The following is a 19,024-nucleotide window of genomic DNA, read 5'->3' as shown; positions in this document are numbered from 1 at the left end:
CCACCTCAACCGCCTTCCCGCCCTCGGGCCGCAGCGGCGCTCTGCCTCCTCTTCTCTATGGTCCCCGTCCTCGGGAACAGCCGGATGTGGGTGGTGCCAGAGCGGCGCTCTAGCCCCCGCCTCCGGGGCTCTGCGCTGTGAGAACTCTATGGTGGGGATTTCTAGGCGAGGCCTCCGCGGAGACTCTATGGTCGCAGCCCGCCCACCCCGAGCGTCCCGCGCGGGCCCTCCGTGTTTACGATGCCGCCGGCGCCGCTTTCCTGAGGCGGAGACGGGCGCTGCGGGTCTCCCCACGCGCGGCCACCGGCGAGGCCTGGAGGGCCTCTGAGGTAAGAACGGGTGAAGGAGGCCGCCCCCTCCCCGCCGCCCCGCCCCGCCCCCGCCGCCCCTGGGCCTAGGCCAGGCCGCGCCGCTCCCCTCGGCGCCGGCCGTGGGGTGCGGCCTAGGCCCGCTCCAGGCGCTGAGGCCCCACGGGCCCCGCCTGCGGGCTCGCCCCGCTGCGGGGCTTGGGGAGCGCGGAGGGCCGTAGCTGCTGGGCGGCCTCTCCCCGTGCGGCTCCGCGAGGCAGAGGTGGCGGTCCTGTGGCGCTGAGGCCGGACGCGCGTTTCCATCCGCTTTGTGCCCCGCAGCCCCCGGGCCGCTTTCAGGTGGCCGTGCGGTGTCGTTTCGTAACGATCTCAGCGACGTTTTCCCTCACACAAATCCCGAGGTCCCCACGGGGCCGTCTGCCTCGTCCGTGCGGAGGCTGCGGGGTTTTGTTTCTCGTGTTCGGAGCGCTGCTGAGGCAGAAACGGGGGGCAGAGTGGAAGGAAGCACTCGTGGAAAGGCCTGCCGGAGCTATGAGGAGCGCTCGGTGCCAAGGCTGTGAGTTGAGCGGGCAGTCTGACTCGGGGCTCCTCCTGGCTGAGTGCACGGGATGCGCTGTCCTTCACTGCTTTGAGTGGTTCCTAAAAAAAGAATTGCAGCTCTGTCCGTCTTCTGGATGAAAAACGCTTTCCTAAAGCGTCTTCGTTGTAGGTGAAGCAGAAAGCGTTTTAGCCACAAACGTTTGCTTGTGAGGATGGCGCATTTTGAGGCATTAAGGAATCCAAAATTTCAGCAGTTGGTGGAGTGGATTTTCACCAGATGGTTGAAATTGTTTTCTGTGATTATATCCACCCATGTTTGATTATTCACAGAATCACAGAATGGCCTGGGTTGGAAGGGCCCTCAAGGATTGTGAAGATCCAACCCCCCTGCCACATGCACGGCCACCAACTACACATCTCGCAGCAGCCCAGGCTGCCCAGGGCCCCATCCAACCTGGCCCTGAATGCCTCCAGGGATGGACGGGGCATCCACAGCCTCTCTGGGCAGCTGTTCCAGCACCTCACCACTCTCATAGCAAAGAACTTCCCCCTGAGATCCAACCTCAATCTTCCCTCCTTCAGCTTCAAACCATTTCCCCTTGTCCTGCTGTTATCCACCCTTTCAAAGAGTTGACTCCACACTTAGCACTGGAAGAGAAAACTCAGTCTCCACTATTCTTTGAATTCTGACTTTATAGTGTCTTACAGCATTTCAATACTGAAGTATAATTTAGGCCTTCCACTTGTTAGATTTAAGAAGGTGGGTTCTTCCTTTGGTGATCCCACGCTGCAGCTCGCAGTGCTTTGCCTTATGCACAGCTTTTGTATTCTGTGGTTTCATTCGTTGTCCCCCAGTTGTGCTTTGGGGCTCCATCTGAGGCAACGAATCCAAACTCACATCTGAAATGGAGTTGGAAGTGGTAGCGGTCGCTTCTCAGAACTTTTCAAACAAATCCATTCTTTGTAGTGCTGCCGTTGCAGTATCCTTTCACGTAAATTAAAGTGATTGTGAGGTTTTGTTCTGGAAAGCATCAATCTTGCCCATCTAATGATAAAAAGTGGTTTTCATGGAGAGTGCTACAAGCTCAGGTGTACCCTTCTGTGTCCCCTCATGGTGCAAAACTCTTCCTTCACCCCAAAACTATGCAGCCAGTTCTGATAAATGCACGTTCTGTTGTTGCTGGAGGCAGCTGTAGCTGCGCTGTGAAGGCTGCAGCCTTCCTATCTCCCATCTTCAGTACTTCTCTTCTGAGCTGAGAGCTTCAGGTTGAGGTTTTTCGCTGGAACTGAATTTCTGAGAGCTGAGAGATGGCAATCAGCATTCCAGGTGTTCAACTGAGGCCCTTCCTGTGCCAAGTTCCTGGTTTTCCAGGTGCGTGGGTTGTTGTGGCAGGACAGAGGCACATCAGGCAGAGTGCAGAGGCTGACCGTGGAGGGTACCATCCCATGGAGGGTATAAAATGCAAGAATAACTTTCACCATGTGAAATTTGTCTGCCAAATCTCTTTTATTTTACCGAAATTGATGGATGTTGGCTGAACCTTTCTGCCGAGCAAGTAGCGTTGCAATGAACTTGAGAAAATGCATTTGTAATGGGAAATATTTTGTTTGCTTTATTCCTGTAAGTACAACTTCACACCTCTCAGAGAAAGATCAGCATAGGTTTCTGTGCTCTCTCCCCAGTTTGTTTATTTTGAGTGGTTTTCTATCAGTTTCATTGTTTCTTGCAGTCAGTTTTGCTGTTGTTGCGAGTTTTCATGGGACAGCCAAGCAGAGACAAGCAGTAAAGGAGTGGGGGAAGCGGGGAATGTGGTTTAGCACTACAGAAATGAATGGGTTATTTCTGCAGCACTGGAAATTTATGCTAGTTTTTTGCTGTTGACTGGATTTCAGTTTGACGGTGCCCTGTTTACTGGTGACATTTGGTACGTATCTCCCTTTGCCCAGGTGCAAAATGCAGATTTTCCTTGGTGAAGCAAGAGGAGGGGGTACACAAAGCTGCGATGGGTGCAGTTCATTCTGCTCTCTGTTCTTTGTAGCTTTGAGATGTTTGAATGCCTTCACTTCTCTATTTTATCTCCTTAAAAACAAAGCCAGACAGCCCCTGAGACGCTGAAGTGAGCTCTGCAGCAGCAGCAATGGGAGAAGGGAGCGCATGGGGCTGCTTGGCTGCAGCTCAAGCACTGCTCCTACGGACCCACTCTGCAATTCAGCCTTCCTCGTGCTGCTGCAGCTGAATCAACGGGCGAATTGCACAGCAGTGAGCACAGTGGGAAGCTGGACTGGGTGTTTGAGGGTGTTTGTCCCGCACTGGGAAGGACACAGCTTCGTGTAGCACCAAGGCATTGCCCTCTCCTCACTTATCCCTCCATAAAGCCCAGGTTTGAGTGACTTCCTGAGGAGTTCTGCCCCGGGACTCCTCATTGCGTGAACGAACGCCGCTCCTGGTGCGTGCTGACTTTTTACCCTCTGAGTAAACGTCAGGCTGAGAGAGCTGTGGTTTATCTCAGTAGGGAAAAATCAATGACTCACATTTCCACAGAAAGAAATGTAATTTCCAGTCTCATAGCAACTGTCCTCTCAACAGTTTGAAACCTTCTGTGACAAAATGTTTAACGCTCACCGATCATCTCTTACTGCTCCCGGCTGGTCCACCCACTCACCCCACCCAACAGCAGGCGTTTTTACATCACCGTATCCCCCAACATGGGGAGGGCTTTGTTGTCAGGTCGTGTTGAACAGTTAAATATAAGATCTTGGAGATCTTATATATAAGATCTTGGAGAGAAGCGTTACTTGGTTTGTTATACTGAGACCCATTTACTCTCGCGGGGTTTCAAACTCAGCTCTGTGTTCTTTGAATTCCTGATTTGTGTTTCTGTACCTTCAGCTGCTGGAAGATGGATTTGGCTGCGAGCTCGGCGAAACGTTGGGAAAATCATTTTCTTTAAGAGCTGCTTTGTTTAGGTTTTCTTCCCACATGTCGTGATCTGATGGTGCGTTTTCACCAAAACTCGGGATATTCGGTAAATGTTTTTAACAGCAAAGTTCAGCTCTGGGCCTGAGGCGGTGCCAGCGATCAGAACTCAGCCGTGTTGGGCCATCACAGACACTGCTTTGTGCTGCTCTGAGGCCTGGGGAGGCAGCGTGCTAATTGAACTAATTAAAAAGGTGCAAGTGAGGCTAAAAGCACCACGCGCTGAGACTTCCTGAAGCATCGCTCGGGCTCCCACCTCCTGGTCCAAGTTACTGTTAACTAATTTAACTTGTTCCTTCTCTTGTAGCTGATTATGGAAGAGGTGCACAAGAGCAGCAGCAGCTCCGTGCCGCCTTCCCAGCCCTCGGCCGCACAAGGTACAGCACTGCAGGCAGCTCAGCTCTCTCATATTGCTCAACAGGTAAAGCCTGGGCCAAACCTCGGCAAACGTTTGAGGTGGTTAAGAGCCATGGTTTTTTCACACGTGCTACAAACTGTATTAATTCTTGAATTTTAGAAACACTTGGAGAAGGAAAAAACGAGAGAAGGTTGAGAGAAATATACATATTGATGGACAGCACAATTAATAAAAGGGTGTGTATTCAGAAAACCAAAATTAATGTCGTGTGAGTGAGATGGGCAGATGCAGCCCAACAGTTGGGTTGGGTGGAATGTGCTCTGACACGGCCAGCAGCCTGACTTGCAGGAGCTGCTCGGTAACGAATCGAGGGCCTGACTTTCATTTTTTTTCAGAAGAAGCATTTGCAGCTCCTTTTGTAGCAATGGCAGTTCTGGGTGCTCAGCACCATGGAAACACTTGGATTTTAGCCCAACATGAATATATTTAATGTGATAAAGCGTATGGAGTTGGAAATTTGACATAGTTTCCTGGAGGTAACATCACATTCAAAGCTCTAACCTGACTTCCTCGTGATTCAAATGTCTGCATCTGAAGCACCTTTCTCTAGGTAAAGTCTGCAGCACTCTTGTGAACCAATGTTTTGCAGCCTGTCCGCTGTGTACTCTATGGAAGCGTTTTAAATCTGATGTAAAACTTGGATAACTGCATGAGTCAAAGACTGCAGAGCTCCAGCAGGCGTCCTGCTGTTGGTCTGCAGTGGGCTGATCTTTGGATCTGGTTTTACATAAGGATGCCAGTGCAACTTGATATTGTGATGCACTACAGGTAGTATTAAATGCAAAGTTATCAGTGTGAGTTTTAAGGATTCCTTCATCTTGTCACACACTGCAGATTAATAAAGCTGGTGGAGAGGTGTGGTGAGGAAACTTGTGCATCTGCGTGTGTAACTTGATGAATTTCAAGCACAAAGGCTCGTGCAAAATCCACACAGAAATCCTCTGCAGACCTAATAGAACGTGATTTATTTTACAGTCTTTTATACAGGAGCAGCAGCAGTAATTAAGTTTTGCCAATTAAGCCTAGATTTCAGCTACAACATTAATTGAAATCGATGGTTGCAAAACATTAAGAAGCAAAATATTTTAAGAGATGCCGTAATTTTTACTCGGAAAAATCTGCTCTTTGCTCTGCTTGCTTGGCCAGAGCTCGTGTTCCTTGCCTCATTTCTTTACTCTCATGGCTGATACTTTTCATACCGCCCTTCTGCCTTGCCTTTCCAAGTAGATCAGTCAGCTTCTGCTGTGCTCTGCTCCTGTCAGTCCTTATCTTGGATATCTTTGCACAACGGCTTCATGGCGTTGCTTAAAAAAGGGCAAGAAGCCCGATGTGCACAGGAGTTGTGCCACCTTCTGCATTGCTTTGGTGCTGTTGGTTTGATCTCAGCCCTGGGACTTGTTGATAGTTTCGTCTGGGTTTAGATCTCAGTGCCCCAAACTCCTACTGACTTTGGTGTCGCCCTTGAGATGAAATCTAACCTGTGACAAAGGTGAAGTGCTATAAATGTGGGCCTTTAACTGGGAGCACTGATGGAGAAATATGGGAGCAGTCGTGCTCTGCTCTCCTCAGCATTGTGGTTCTGAGGAATTCTGCTCTGTTGTCCTTCAGTTTGGACAACCTGTATTTAAGTCGCAGCATTTTAATCATTTGCCCATCATGCATATTTGATTTTCTCCCTCACCTGAGGCAAATAAGTAACAGTTTCAGCCTTTTCATATGCAGATATATACCTGAAAAATGCACATCTTAACTTCTGGGGCTTAACTTAAAAGAAGCTTCTGCTGATGCATGTTCTCCTCTAGCTTTCCTTCATGTGTTCTGACTGCTGCAGAAGCTGTGCTTGTTCACGATCTCTGATTTGTTGCAGATGTCTCTGCGAGGTCCTGCTCCTCTGACAGTTGTTCAGCTTCCTGGAGAGCAAGTCCAGGTCCAGGGAGTGATTCAGACAGCGCAGTCCTCTTCTGTAATCCACTCACCCCAGGTGCAAACAGTGCAGGTAACCACAAAGTGTCTGTTGAATAACCAAGAATCCTGTTCTACGTGCATGAGAAGACTTGTAAAGGCTTGTCTGATGCAGCTCAGTCTGCTAAGTATCTGTGAGAGATAGTGAGAGTGCAGAGAAAGGGTGATGGGAATGCATCATTCTTACTGAATATTTCAGGTAGAAGTTATTTGTATTGCTAAAATTGTCACTGAAATTAAGCTGTTTGATATTACCTCCCTTTATAAAAAAAGAAAAGCAGACAAACCTGACCACAACTTTCTAGCTAATGCTCTTAGCAGACATGCAACCAGCATGCTTCAGTAACTCAGTAAGGAGAGCACAGAATAACCCAGTGAAGAAAATGTGTCCTTGGAAAAGGCAGACCTGAGTGATGGTGGGGGAGCTGGTGGTTGCTCACCACGTGTGCTGTGACTCCATTTCTGTGGTACCCAACTGCTCTGCTTGCTTACTCACTCGCCATGTGATTTTTGCTCAAGCCACTTCAGAGAGGTGCCCTGGGGAGCGACAGCTGAGTCTGTTACAGCTCCATTCAGTTCTGGGCTGCAGAGACCTCTGGGCAGCAAGGCACTGAAGTTACACTGAGAAATAACTGCAGCAATCCACCAAGCGAGTGGAAGAGCTGTGCTGAAACACTCCTTGGTTACTCATCTTTTTAGCTGTGCTTATCTATTCATGTGACATTCAACTGATAAACCATGAGAAAAAAAACACTGACACTTCTTCAGCTACCATTGTTGCTATAACTGGTAGTGGAAAAGAAAACACATTTCACCCTGCTGAAAACAGCTCAGCACCCGATTTACTGGGCTGTCTTGAGCCCCTTTCCTGTTATATTCTGACTGCAGGGTCCCCAGTGAAGGTACCCTTGTATTTTTGGGTAATTTATGAGCATTGTGGCCTTGTTGCTCAGAGGGAAAAAGGTCATACGTGAGCAATATGGGTTTTTTTTTTTTCAAGTGTTGATAGTAGGTTGTGCTTTTTATCTCTGAGGCAGTGGCAGCAGTTAAGTGAAAGAAGCTTTTCTCAGAGCTGTGTGCATTCTTGTTGCTGGCACACAGATAAGTACAAATACGTGTTTTGTTAGCTTGTATTTAATAAGGAGCTTCAAGGAAAGGAATAACACTTGGCAGCTGGCTGAGAACGCAGTGGGACAAGGCTGGAGATAACACTTTGCATACTTACTCCCTGATATGTTTCTGCCTTAAATATTATTTTCACTTGGTTCTCATCTTCTGGCCACCAAAACATGCTGCTTGTCTCTCTGCAGAAAACATTTATTTCATGTGTTTGTACATAAATGGTTTCTGTTCCCTCGGTCTCCTCAGACAAATCCATCTGTGGGAGCAGTGTATCTCTGCAGGCCACATCAGCTGTTTAGGTAGTTGGGTTTGTAAGAGTTTTATTTTTATTTCTTCAAATTGTTTTAGAATTTCTGGTTGGATTAATCCTGCAGTCGTAGAACAGTTGGCTTCAGATGGTGGAAGTTCATCAGTTTATGGTAGGAGAATCTCTTGAGTTTTCTTTTTATAAGGAGTTGATAGGTTTGCATCCTTTGCTTTTACAGTGAAAATGTTCTGTTTGACTATGAAAATTAGATAGCACTGAGTCTAGAAATCCACCATTTTTTCTTCCTCTGTGTAATCAGCTGCATTTGTGTCATTTTCATGCTGCTGTAGCTCATACAAAACTAACACGTGTGATCTGCTCTGCATTTCTGTTACGTAGCACACAGGGTAACCACATGGGATGTGTTTTTTAGGTGTCTTCTTTGTCTGAGAGCGAGGATTCTCAGGACTCATCAGACAGCATAGGCTCTACTCAGAAAGCTCGGGGGATCTTAGCGCGTCGTCCATCTTACCGGTAAGTGCTGCACACACTTTATTTTGTGCTGATACTTGAATCCAAAAGAGCAGCTTCTTCTGACAGCTTTCTCTGTTCCGTCGACCCCTGCGTTGTTTTCCTCCTCTTGAAACATGGGTTGGATCTGCTCGTGCACTGCACAAGTTGAGGATGCCACGTGAGCTATCGTTTGCTGCAGGGAAACTTTGACTTAACGGACTGGAGGTTGACTTGGAGGTGATGTGGCCCAGGGAAAATTGTTTATCAGCTCTAGTTTCACTCCGTGATGTCATAAATGCAGGGAACAAGTAAGCAGTCTCACTGTGTGCTGACAGAGCAAGGGATCTTACTTTAAACTTTTCGGAAGTAACTTTCTGGTTACTTTTCCTTTCTTGTTTATTCAGACATTAGACAGAGCAAACTGGTTTTAACTGAGTATCCAAGGTTTGTTCTTGAGAGAACTGAGTATCAAGTTGTAACTCAGAAAAATCCCTTCCTAGGCCAGCTATGAACCCCTGGAAAAATGTTTGTGGTGGAAACTCTGATGCAGGATTGTACTGAAATGAAGTGATGCAGCTGCAGTATAAGACAGACTTCAGTACGAAGTGTTTTGGCACGCTGGAGGTTACTGAAATCTACTCTGTGTGGTGCAGGTTCTCACTGCAGGTTTACCAGTCCAAGGATTTCAGGCTTTTAGAGGATAATTACTGAAAATGTGGGATTTGCACTGACCTGCACATACAGATCTCTTATAGATCAGTAGCTGTCTTGAATTGCTCTTAACACATGAAATGATTCAAGTGATTAAATAAAAAACCTAGAATTTAAAAACTACAGAAATGTAATTACAGAAAGAGTTGGATGCAGTCAACTCATGCAAAATTCTGGTAATCCTCAAACTCTTTTCTGCAAAGCAAAACAGGGACAGTAGATGGCAACTATTACTGCAGTAATTTGTGATCTTTGCCTGCTGTTACAGCTGATAAACTCTTCTTTTCCATAGAAAAATTTTGAAAGATCTCTCTTCTGAAGATACAAGGGATAGAAAAGGAGATGAGGAAAGTCCTGGGGTCTCCACTGTTACGTCCATGTCTGTTCCCACACCCATCTACCAGACAAGCACTGGACAGTACAGTATGTTGTACAAAATGTGTGCCTACCTCCATAGATGTCTGCTGAACTTACAGTAAAATACAGATCTGTTTTTTATACATTCGAGACTAAGATGAAATTCAGAAGGTTTGGTTATTTATCTGATAGTTAATAACATTAGTACTGTTTCCTATCTGAAACTAGACTGGTGTCTAAACTCTGCTTTATTATCTTAATTTTTGCACACGAGGCGTTCAAAGGATGTTTTTATGAAGCACAGAACAGTCTGTTAGATTTAGTCCAAAAGGTGTGATTGGGTACCACTGTATACCTGAGATCTGCACCAAAAGGCTCTTTGTAGGCTGCAGGAGATGTCTGGAGGACCTCCTGTCCCTGTGTTCTGTGGCCTTGGTGTTCATATTGCTGTTTTTCACTTTTTTCCCCCCTTGGCCCCAGGGATGGGTTCATTAAAAGCCTTTTGAAATTAGCAGTGCTTTTCAGCAGTGGGTTGAGATACAGATTTGCCGACTGGAAGAGTTGTACATTCTACAGCCTTATCTGTACAGTGACAGATATTTTCTTGCATATCCCTTTCTCTTTAAGTTGCCATTGCTGCAAATGGATTGCAGCTGGCCAGCGCTGGTGCTGATGGAGTGCAAGGCCTGCAGACTTTAACCATGACGAATGCTGGTGGGACCCAGCCTGGGACAACAATCCTGCAGTATGCACAGACATCAGATGGCCAGCAGATACTCGTACCCAGCAACCAGGTGGTAGTGCAGAGTGAGTATGTGATGGGTTACAAGTGCTGATCAGTGACACAGGTGTGTTTTGGTAACTCTGCCACGTTTTGACGTGTTATGCTGTGACCACCACAGCTGCATCAGGAGACATGCAGACCTACCAGATCCGCACCACGCCGACCACCACGTCCCTCCCCCAGACCGTGGTCATGACATCTCCTGTCACCCTGACATCACAGTCCAGTAAGACAGACGATCCGCAGCTGAAACGAGAGATAAGGCTGATGAAGAACAGGTATGTGAGTGCACTCGGGCTGCCTCGATTGTGCTGAGATCACAGAAGCACAGAATGTCAGCGATTGGAAGGGAGCTTGAAAGATCATCCAGTCCAGCCCCCCTGCTGGAGCAGAAACACCCAGATCAGGTCACACAGGAGCGCATCCAGGCAGGTTCTGAATGTCTCCACAGAAGGAGACCCCACGGCCTCTCTGGGCAGCCTGTTCAGTGCTCTGTTACCCTCACCATGAAGTTTTTTCTCATGTTTTTGTGGACCTCCCATGTTCCAGCTCTCACCACTGCCCATTATCATTGGGTGTCACTGAGTAGAGCCTGGCTCCATCCTCCCGACACCCTTTACATATTTATAAACATTAATCAAGTCTCCCATCAGTCTCCTCAAAGCTAAAGAGACCCAGCTCCCTCAGCCTTTCCTCGTCAGGGTCGATGTGTCTTCAGAGGACAGGGATCAGTTGTAGGCTAACACTGCTGCCATCATATGCTATAAACAGTGACCAAAAATCAGAAGTTTTGATCAAAATGTGCCATGTGCTCTGTCTGTCCCACACCATCTAAAGAAAACAGTTTGTTTTTGTCCCTGCAGATTGATGTGTGCTACCAGGAACTGCTCCATGTCACGCTTTCCACCTGTGGTGGTGCAGCTTTCCATTCGTTTTGTTCATGATTTCAGTTCTTTCCTCGTGTTGGTCAGTGTTGTAATGCTGGTAAAAGAGACAAATCTCAGATAAACAACAGTGAATTCTGTTCTGTGTTGCAGAGAAGCTGCTCGAGAGTGCCGTAGGAAGAAGAAGGAATATGTGAAATGTCTGGAGAACCGAGTTGCAGTCCTGGAAAACCAGAACAAAACTCTAATTGAAGAGCTAAAAACTTTGAAAGATCTTTACTGTCATAAAAGTGTGTAAGAAAAGGAGGTAAAACTTTGGTGGACTGTTGAAATTTCAGAGAATTTTTTTTTTTTTTTATACTGAATTTTTTAACTAGATGAAAGGTCAAAAGTGAAACTTTTCTACCTAGATTTCACAACCTAAAGACTGTATAGATTTTATTTACAACGTGTTGGTGACAAAGTACAAAAAGGAGACAAGAAAACCTCACCACAATTCCTGCTGGCTCAACTGGAAACTTTATATACAGTCAAGATTGCATCTACAACAAAAGGATATTGGCGTTTTACCAGGCAGGTGATCAGAATTTCTCTGGCAGTTTTTACCTCTTATACTGGGGACAATATTTGGTTTCAATTAAAACGTGGATGGAATGGAATCCTTGCCATAGTTAACATTGTTAGTAACATTTATAACCAGTGTACGTTTTGATTTCTTAACTCTTTCAATCCTTGCTCTTCCTTTCAGTTATCTGTATGTAAATATTTTAATTTGAACCTGTAAGTTGCTATTTACAGGTGCAGGTGATAAGAAGCTAATCCTGTGCTCGAGGCATAAATTATGTTTCCTCTTTTTCAGCTGACAGTTTTACAGGTTTTTCTTTTTGTTTTTTTTTTGTTTGTTTCTTTTTTTTTTCCTTCAATGTTTGCTGTGTTTATCAAATTAGGGAAGGATCTGCAGAAAGCAGCGAGAGGAGCAGCCCTGAAAATGCCTGGGGTGCATGGATTGGTGTTGACTTCAGAGAGCTCAACACATCCAAATGTTTTAAAGCACAGTTTGGTAGAATGAGGAACGGTGCACAGAGGTTTCTGGAGGATGATTTCACAATGGTTTGTTTTTAGTTGCTGGGCACAGTAGGCATCTATAATGGAACAAGAAATGGTGTGCTGATTACCTACACGATTAAATATGCACTGTTTATTCTGTCTGGAGATTCTCCTGTGCTTTGGGACGTAAACCAAATAGAAGTACGATAAAGCAGAGAACAGAAGAAAATACCAAAGGGTTTCATGAGATTCTATGGTTTGTATGCTGAAAGTGGTGCGAAACTTCTGGACTAATTTTGTAAAGTAGGTGATATTTTGCAAAGTAATGGTATCTTTGTAAGAAAATACTCTATTGAAAACAGGTAGACGGTCGGTATATTTTGTAGCTGAATTGTGATCTTTACAAGTTCCAAAATTAAGTTTATATACGTATTTTGACAGTTTATATATTTCATTTTAGTAAACAAATGAAATATTTTGTGAACCAGATTTTCAAGCATATATTTTTATGGATAGCACAAAGTCAAATGAGATCCTCTTTGGTGTAGGAGATATTTGAATTAATTTTATATGTCTGTAGGCAACTTACAGAAGAAATGGGTGTTGGGGGAAAAAATGAATCGGGGCTTTTTTCCCTACAGTTGATAATATCTGCACATTAGATCTGATTGCTCTCACAGATTCTGGTCGGTAGCACTTTGATTTGTTTCAGGCAGGCGTTGTGTTTGATGTGACCAGGGCTCTTTCTGGGTGTTAAAATCCACGTGGGCAGCGCTGGGAGTCCTCCTCACCCCCAGAGCTCCCTCCAACCTCAGCTGTTCTGCCATTCTGTGACACAGACAAACGCGTGCGCAGAGCTTCTTGCATGATGAACAAATGCACTATTCTCCATAGTTAGGATCGGATCCTGCTTCCAGAGCTGTCAGCAGGAATTGCACTATGGGCTACGTGTGTTAGAGCTACGTGTGTGTGCTGTGCTGGCTCAGACCTGAATGAAATTAGGCGATGTGCTCATTCCCTGGATGTGTACTGCTTTCCCTGTGGTCAGTTTTTATTTTACTCATTTTGAACTCATGGGTTTCTGAGCAAGCAGAGCTTGCAAGTGCTGTGAGAGAGGCTGCACTCCACAGTCCCGCTGTTAGCAGGCTTTAGAAGCATTTTTGTTCCAGGCTTTCTGAATAGAACGCGTCCATCATCCACAACACATTTCCTTTAGGCCAGACTGGAGCGTACAGTCCTGTTCTCAGTCATGTCAGACACAAAAAGAATGCTTTTGTTGCACATCAGCCAGAGCAAGCAATGCTGAGAAAGCCATTAGATGAGTAAATTGCTCCTGGGGAGTGCTCAGCACCTCCAAAATTGGACTGTCACTGTCTGCCATCTCTGTGTGTACACTTCAGAGGGACTGATCTGCAGTGCTGGGACTGGTGTGACAGCTCCTCTGTGCAGTATCCTCATCCTCACTGCGTGCTGTCCTTCCTTTACCTTCTTTTGTAATACGGAATCATCATCATAAAAGAAGTCATCACATGTTAAGACTGTACAAAAAAATGGTGGCCAATTCTTTCTGTATTTCAGCAAGTGGAGCAAATACAGAGTGCTGCCAGGCGTAATGTTAGGCAGTGCTTATCCTCTTTTGGAAAGAGCAGCTGGATTTTTCATCATGGAGGTATTCACCAGTAACACGGGTTTGCTCGTTAAGTTATCACTCATCACAAAGTACTGATTTTGGATTTATTTCAAAACGTCAACAGTAAGAGAACAAAATTTGTATCCTGAGAGTGAGAGGTGTAGTACCAAACACTGCTCTGCTGTTTTGTTCCAAACCAACGTATGTGCTTTATATGAACTGTAAATATTTGTCAAAACAATTAGATGGTTGCAGATTTTGACCTTGGTAAATAAAGTCGCCAAAAGATAACTCTGATGTTCCTTATTTCTTGTCCCAACTTGCTTTTGATTAACACAGGACTGCAGCAGCTCTGAATGTCTGTGTTGTGTAGCATGGGGTCAGAAAGCAGTGCGTGATGATGAAGCAGCACCAGAGGTCTCTTCCCACGTGTGTCCTCCCGGCACTCGCAGTGCTGTGCTGTCCTGCAATCCTTAGTGGAGCACCTTTGGTCTTTCTGCAAATATTTGCTTCAGTTCAGCCTCTGCTAACCGAAACCATGGTGCTTTCTGCTGACATTCACCCAGCAGAGGGAGCATCTGTGCCATCCGCGGAGCCGCGGTGGGATTCCATAGTCACCACGTTTCTGACAGCTGGAAAAGCATAGAAGTAGGGTAGGGAAAAACACTTCCAGCTGGTGCAGTTCCTATACTCATTTTCACTATTAGGGTCGAGGTCGTTACCATTTCTTCTCCTGTCAGAACAGATATAAGGCAGAAAGCAGAAAAGATGGTAATGCATTGCACACGTTTGGGAGCACTGGGCAGTGTTTTTAATGTTAGATTTCAGGCTTTTAGGATTGCTCTCATAAAACTAAAACTCTCATAGTCTCCTTGCAGGTCCGTGGGAGAAGTTTTTCACAAGAAAAAGCCACCGATTTATCTCAAGGAAATTGTGTTTTGTTGTAAGAATGCTAAGATACTCAGTGAGACACATTGCAGCACTCCTTTAAGTGAGGGTAGAACGCACTGCATAAGGTGGTGAGATGTTAAATCACTGCTTCCTTCTGACAAACAGACAATTGATAATCACGTTATCATCTTGTTATCTTGTGACATACACTAATGAGTTTTAATGTAATGAATTCATGTAACCTCAGAAAAGATGGGAGGTTATCACGGTTTGAAACCTCACATCCTTAAAAAATACTGCTGGATGCGTGTATTAACTATTGTTACCCCGCTGTAGTTCCTACATTTACAAGAAATGACACAACCCCAGATTTTCTTTAAGTGTTGTTTACAATGCAGGTTGGATGCACACAAGTAGGGCCTATTGCTCCACGACCTGTTGTGGAACGTGAGCTGAACGCGCCGGCCGAGCTGTGCTGATGCTGATGCTGCTTTAGGAAGTGTACAGGAGCAGCATCCCTATGGCAGTCAGGGGAAGGGCGGTGCTGGCAGGAGCTGTGGCTGTGCTGCTCAGCAGAAGTTGGGATTTGATCCACTTTCTGTATGGAGCCGATCGGACGTAGATGCCGGGGAATTTGGGATGGCCGCAGCCGAGCCCAAAGCTGGTGACCCCCATCACGTAGTATTTGTTGGCTATGGGGTGGTGGCACGCCAAAGCCCCTCCACTGTCTCCCTATAAATAAACAATAACAGAAATCAGTGCCTATATTCTCCTCCAGGAAACGATTTAGAAGCACTGGTAATGAATCCACTTATTTGAATGAGTTACTGGGAGCAGCACGGAGCTGTGTAGGGTCAGAAATACGCTCTGACTTTGCATTCCGAGTCCTGTCCACACAGCTTTGTTCCTTGTGCAGAAGACACATTCTGACACTGCAATAACCAGGAAACACAGCGATGAAAACACAGCCTGAATCTGTGCCAAATCACTTGCTTAGAGAAAAAGAGCTGAGGGAAGCAGGAAGTCTATCAGACTAATGACACACTTAGGAATGCATTGTTTTTTAATTATAAATGGCTCCGCATCGCAGCTGATGCCTCAATTTTAGCACAGGGCTCCTGACCTGAGAACTGTTGCTTCTGAGAAAGAGATACTGAGCGCTCAGCATTTCAATGCAGCTCTTGCTGCTGAGCGCCCAGTGCTGGTGCTGCCTTTCAAAAGCACAAAACCACGCAGGATGCATCGTGGTGCACACACTGCATGCACACACTGTGTGTGCACACCTGTTTCAATAGTGCATGATCCCTGGGCCACCACGTGAACTCTGTGACGCCTGCACACCACGACGGTGCCCCTTTCGTTAGCTCAGCCTTTCCTCCAGCTGAGCTCTTTGTGCACACTTCTGAGATGTGGGGTTTTTTTTTGGATACGCCGTTTCACCTCTATTTGTGATACCTCTTTTCCAGTTGGATCTATTTTCATTCTAGCATTTGTGCCATTTTAATTAACGATGCTATGAACAGTGGTCACCAGGATGCCCTCCATGGTTTCTATGGGGGGAGGATTTTACCTGGCAGGAATCAACGTCTCCTGATGAAGAGCCAGCACAGATCATGTTGGCGTTGATCAGACCTCCATATGCATCAGAGCTGTTACAGACATGAGAAGGAATGATTTCCACTTCTGCCTCTTGCAGCACAGACGAAGTTTTGCCTTTAGTGGAATACAGCAGAAAGAAAAGTCAGGCGTTGCTGCTGCTGTGTGTAGCAGTTCCTGCTGTGGTGTCCTGTCCCTGTTTTGTTAGCTTAAAGGTACCCGTGTACCTGCTCAGACATGTGCTAGCATAGAGGTCTGCCTTCCCATGGCACAGTGTGGCTCGTTGGCCTTGCTGGAAATGCCACAGGTTCTGTTCTAATGATGACACAGCCTTCAGCTCTCCTCCAAATCCCCTCTCTGTGCACGGTGCCAGCTGGGGTTGCATCACCTGCACTCAATGTGGTGAAAGAGCAGCCACTCCTGAAACCAACTGGGACCTCTGAGCTGAGAGGGCACTTTGTGAGAGCTGTTATTTTTCGAGATAAAAGCTCTTTTAGAAGAGCTCTTTTAGAAGTGCTCTTAAGCGTATCATGACCCTGAAAGCTGTCTTTCTTTTCCTTTATTTGCATTATCCTTAGCAGGAAGGCCACGCGTTGATGCCTTCAGTTACACCTGGGCAGCCTTAATCTGCTTTCAATGGCAAAAGCACTGAGAGCAGATCGTCAGCTGCAGAAGGATGAAATGATGCTATGGGGTGAGAGCACAGCCCGAGCAAATGCAAAGAACGCGATGAACTGAAACCTCACATCAGCACCGGAGCTGATGGTGTATCAACAAACCCTTACCTTTTTCTGCTATGCGTCCCCAGCCACTGATGAAACACCTTGTTTCATTGTCAGGGTACAGCTGAGGGTGTGCAGGAGGTAAGCAGATGGGTTGGATGTAGTCGCTGTAGTGCACAGCAGAATGAAGCTTAAATAACGCGATGTCGTTTTCAAACGTCTCTCTGTTGAAGTCGGGGTGCACGGAGATCTGGGCGATGCTCCTTTTTGCTGCATGTTTGCTGTGTTTCCAAAGGCTATTTGTGCCCAGCACAGCTCTCCAATAATACGGGTCCCTAAGGGAGAACGCAGTCAGCATGAGCTTGCAAAAACTTCTGTGTAGATTTTGCAACTGTGTTAACAACTACAGTGTTGGGATGGCCAAAATGCAGCTTTGGATGCGGTTAAAAAGCCTCTTCTGAAAAGGTTTGTGCCCACATTGTCAAAGAAAAGGAGTTGTGTTGAATTCGTTGTTTGTTAAGCAGGAAAAAAGAAATGGAATGGGGGAAAAAACAGTGGAGCTTTACAGAGTTGTGTTTCTCAGCTGAGCATTGCAACGTTTTCTTTTTGCGGTGAGCTTTGCTTGTTTAGAAGGGTCAATTAAATCTCTGCTTTGCTTATTTAGAAAGGTCTATCGAAAAACCAAAAGCTCACGGGGAAAAAAAATGGGCAAAGCAAAAAGAAAGCCCCCAGCCCAGCAGAGATGTAACCTGGGCCCAAAAGGACTGAGCCGAGCAGTGCGTTCCCAAGATTCAGTGCCACCCGTGGGGCTGCAGATGGGTTCTGCATCAGCTGAGCTCTGCCCACCCCACGTCCCATTCGTTGGCACTTTGTTTAAAGGCGCCCACAGTAACGATCTGCAGATCTGCTACACCTTCCCCCTGCGCAACAAAGCAGCTGTCAGCAGCGATACCCACATCCGTCCCGTCGTGCAGTGGCCGGCGGTGAGCACGGAGTTCTCACTGACCAAAGCTCCGCCGCACACGTGGGCAAATTCCACCCCCACGAGGTGCACCTGGAGGCTGACGGCCCACGGCCAGGCTCCCAGTAGGGCTTCGTGGCCGCCCACAATCCTGGATTCTAAGCTGCCATCCACGAGCGGCCGCCGTCCGCACTCTGCAGAACAGAACCAAGTTGGCTGTGGGGCTCGAATGCAGCGTTTGGTGCATTGGCTGCAGTGTTTGCTGGTGGTGTTTTTTCTGTCTGCTGTGTTACTTGCTGTGGTTTTTTTTAATGTTTCAAGCTGGAGTGCTGATTCTGGAGAGAAAATGTGGGTGTTTTATTCCGCATGAAGCGCATTTTGCCCGGTTGCAGGCGTATTTCTTGCGTTCAGGTTCACTGTGCACATAGTGAGGGTGTCCCAGCCACTGCAGCTTTGTGAATTCATCAGATTTGGGGACAGACACAGTTTTTACATGGAGTTTTATGTGGCAGCTGCACAGCAATAGGCCCAGCCCTCCTCCTCCTCCCCACCGCCTCCCAGTGTTCCCCCAAACCGCCCGTTGGCCACCTCCATCCCATCAATACCAACAAAGACCTCCAAGGACATCCACGGTGCCACCACAGCAGGCATGGTGCTGCCCAGGACCCACAGCAGCAGCACGGAGGAGGTGGGCAGCCGGGGCCGCATCCTCCTTCGGGGGCACAAGATGGCGGCGGGGCCACCAACGGCCACCAACAGCTTCTGATGACCACTAATGGGGCTGAGGTACCCATGGGACACCTTAAAGAAATCCCTGAGTGTGTTAAGCACAATGCTTTTAATGCTCTGCTGGCGAGCTGTGTTATAACCGAGGGCCACACAAGGGCAGGCGGGCAGCCAAGCAGTGAGAGTGGCAATGGGCGTTATCCTCCCAGTGTTCTTTCTTTGCAAATAAGTAACTCTCTGTTGAGCAAAGATTGTGTGTCAGAGGCTCTGTGTTGGTTTGATAAGGCCAGAGAGCCTTCAAAGTGAAGGGAGAGGGACGTGAATGCCAGTGGTGCCCTCAGCATGGGGCTGGGACCTCAGTGGGGAGCGGGGGGCACTTCCAGATGGAGGGGTTCACGTCTTTGTTTTGTCTGCCAGGCTTTGCTGTTCTGCTTTTTTGGCGGTGTGGGGGTCCCGCCCTGTCCATGTATCTGGGGACAGTATTGTTGGTAGGTGGGTGGTTGGAGCGGATACCTTAGAGGTCTTTTCCAACCTTAATATTCTGTTGGTTCTATATGGTTCCAGAGCCTTTACTGCACACCCAGCAAAGCACTTTTAGCTTAAAAATATTCACAGAACTGACTCTCCT

The 19,024-nt window shown here is 46.8% G+C and overlaps 2 protein-coding genes across 6 annotated transcripts; one reads left to right on the top strand and one right to left on the bottom strand.

Annotated features, from left to right (window-relative positions):
* The first annotated feature begins 96 nt into the window (after window positions 1–96).
* On the top strand, window positions 97–13,791 carry ATF1 (activating transcription factor 1). Of its 5 annotated transcripts, XM_010720530.4 has the most exons (9): window positions 428–864; window positions 4,133–4,246; window positions 4,343–4,419; window positions 6,111–6,239; window positions 8,008–8,108; window positions 9,091–9,221; window positions 9,783–9,962; window positions 10,058–10,217; window positions 10,977–13,791. In XM_010720530.4, the coding sequence occupies exons 1-9, from the start codon at window positions 840–842 to the stop codon at window positions 11,119–11,121; spliced, it is 1,062 nt and encodes a 353-aa protein (XP_010718832.1). In that variant the 5' UTR covers window positions 428–839; the 3' UTR covers window positions 11,122–13,791. The 5 variants fall into 5 exon arrangements, with proteins under 5 accessions (XP_085068558.1, XP_085068559.1, XP_003214277.1 ...); XM_085212432.1 differs by lacking the exons at window positions 428–864; window positions 4,343–4,419 and adding an exon at window positions 97–329; XM_085212433.1 differs by lacking the exons at window positions 428–864; window positions 4,343–4,419 and adding an exon at window positions 98–329 and having other exon boundaries at window positions 4,133–4,202.
* A 1,092-nt stretch (window positions 13,792–14,883) lies between these two features.
* On the bottom strand, window positions 14,884–18,890 carry TMPRSS12 (transmembrane serine protease 12). Its single transcript, XM_010720529.4, has 5 exons — window positions 18,276–18,890; window positions 17,666–17,864; window positions 16,773–17,044; window positions 15,962–16,104; window positions 14,884–15,123 (listed from the first exon to the last, which is right to left on the bottom strand). Exons 1-5 carry the CDS (start codon window positions 18,376–18,378, stop codon window positions 14,884–14,886), a joined length of 957 nt encoding a protein of 318 aa, XP_010718831.2. The 5' UTR covers window positions 18,379–18,890.
* Window positions 18,891–19,024: the final 134 nt, after the last annotated feature.

The sequence above is a fragment of the Meleagris gallopavo genome, chromosome 31 (genome assembly GCF_905368555.1).
Source record: "Meleagris gallopavo chromosome 31, MGAL_WU_HG_1.1, whole genome shotgun sequence".
In the NCBI taxonomy this organism is placed as follows: Eukaryota; Metazoa; Chordata; class Aves; order Galliformes; family Phasianidae; genus Meleagris; species Meleagris gallopavo.
Note: the sequence above shows the minus strand (reverse complement) of the source record. Positions and strands in the feature narration are given on the sequence as shown.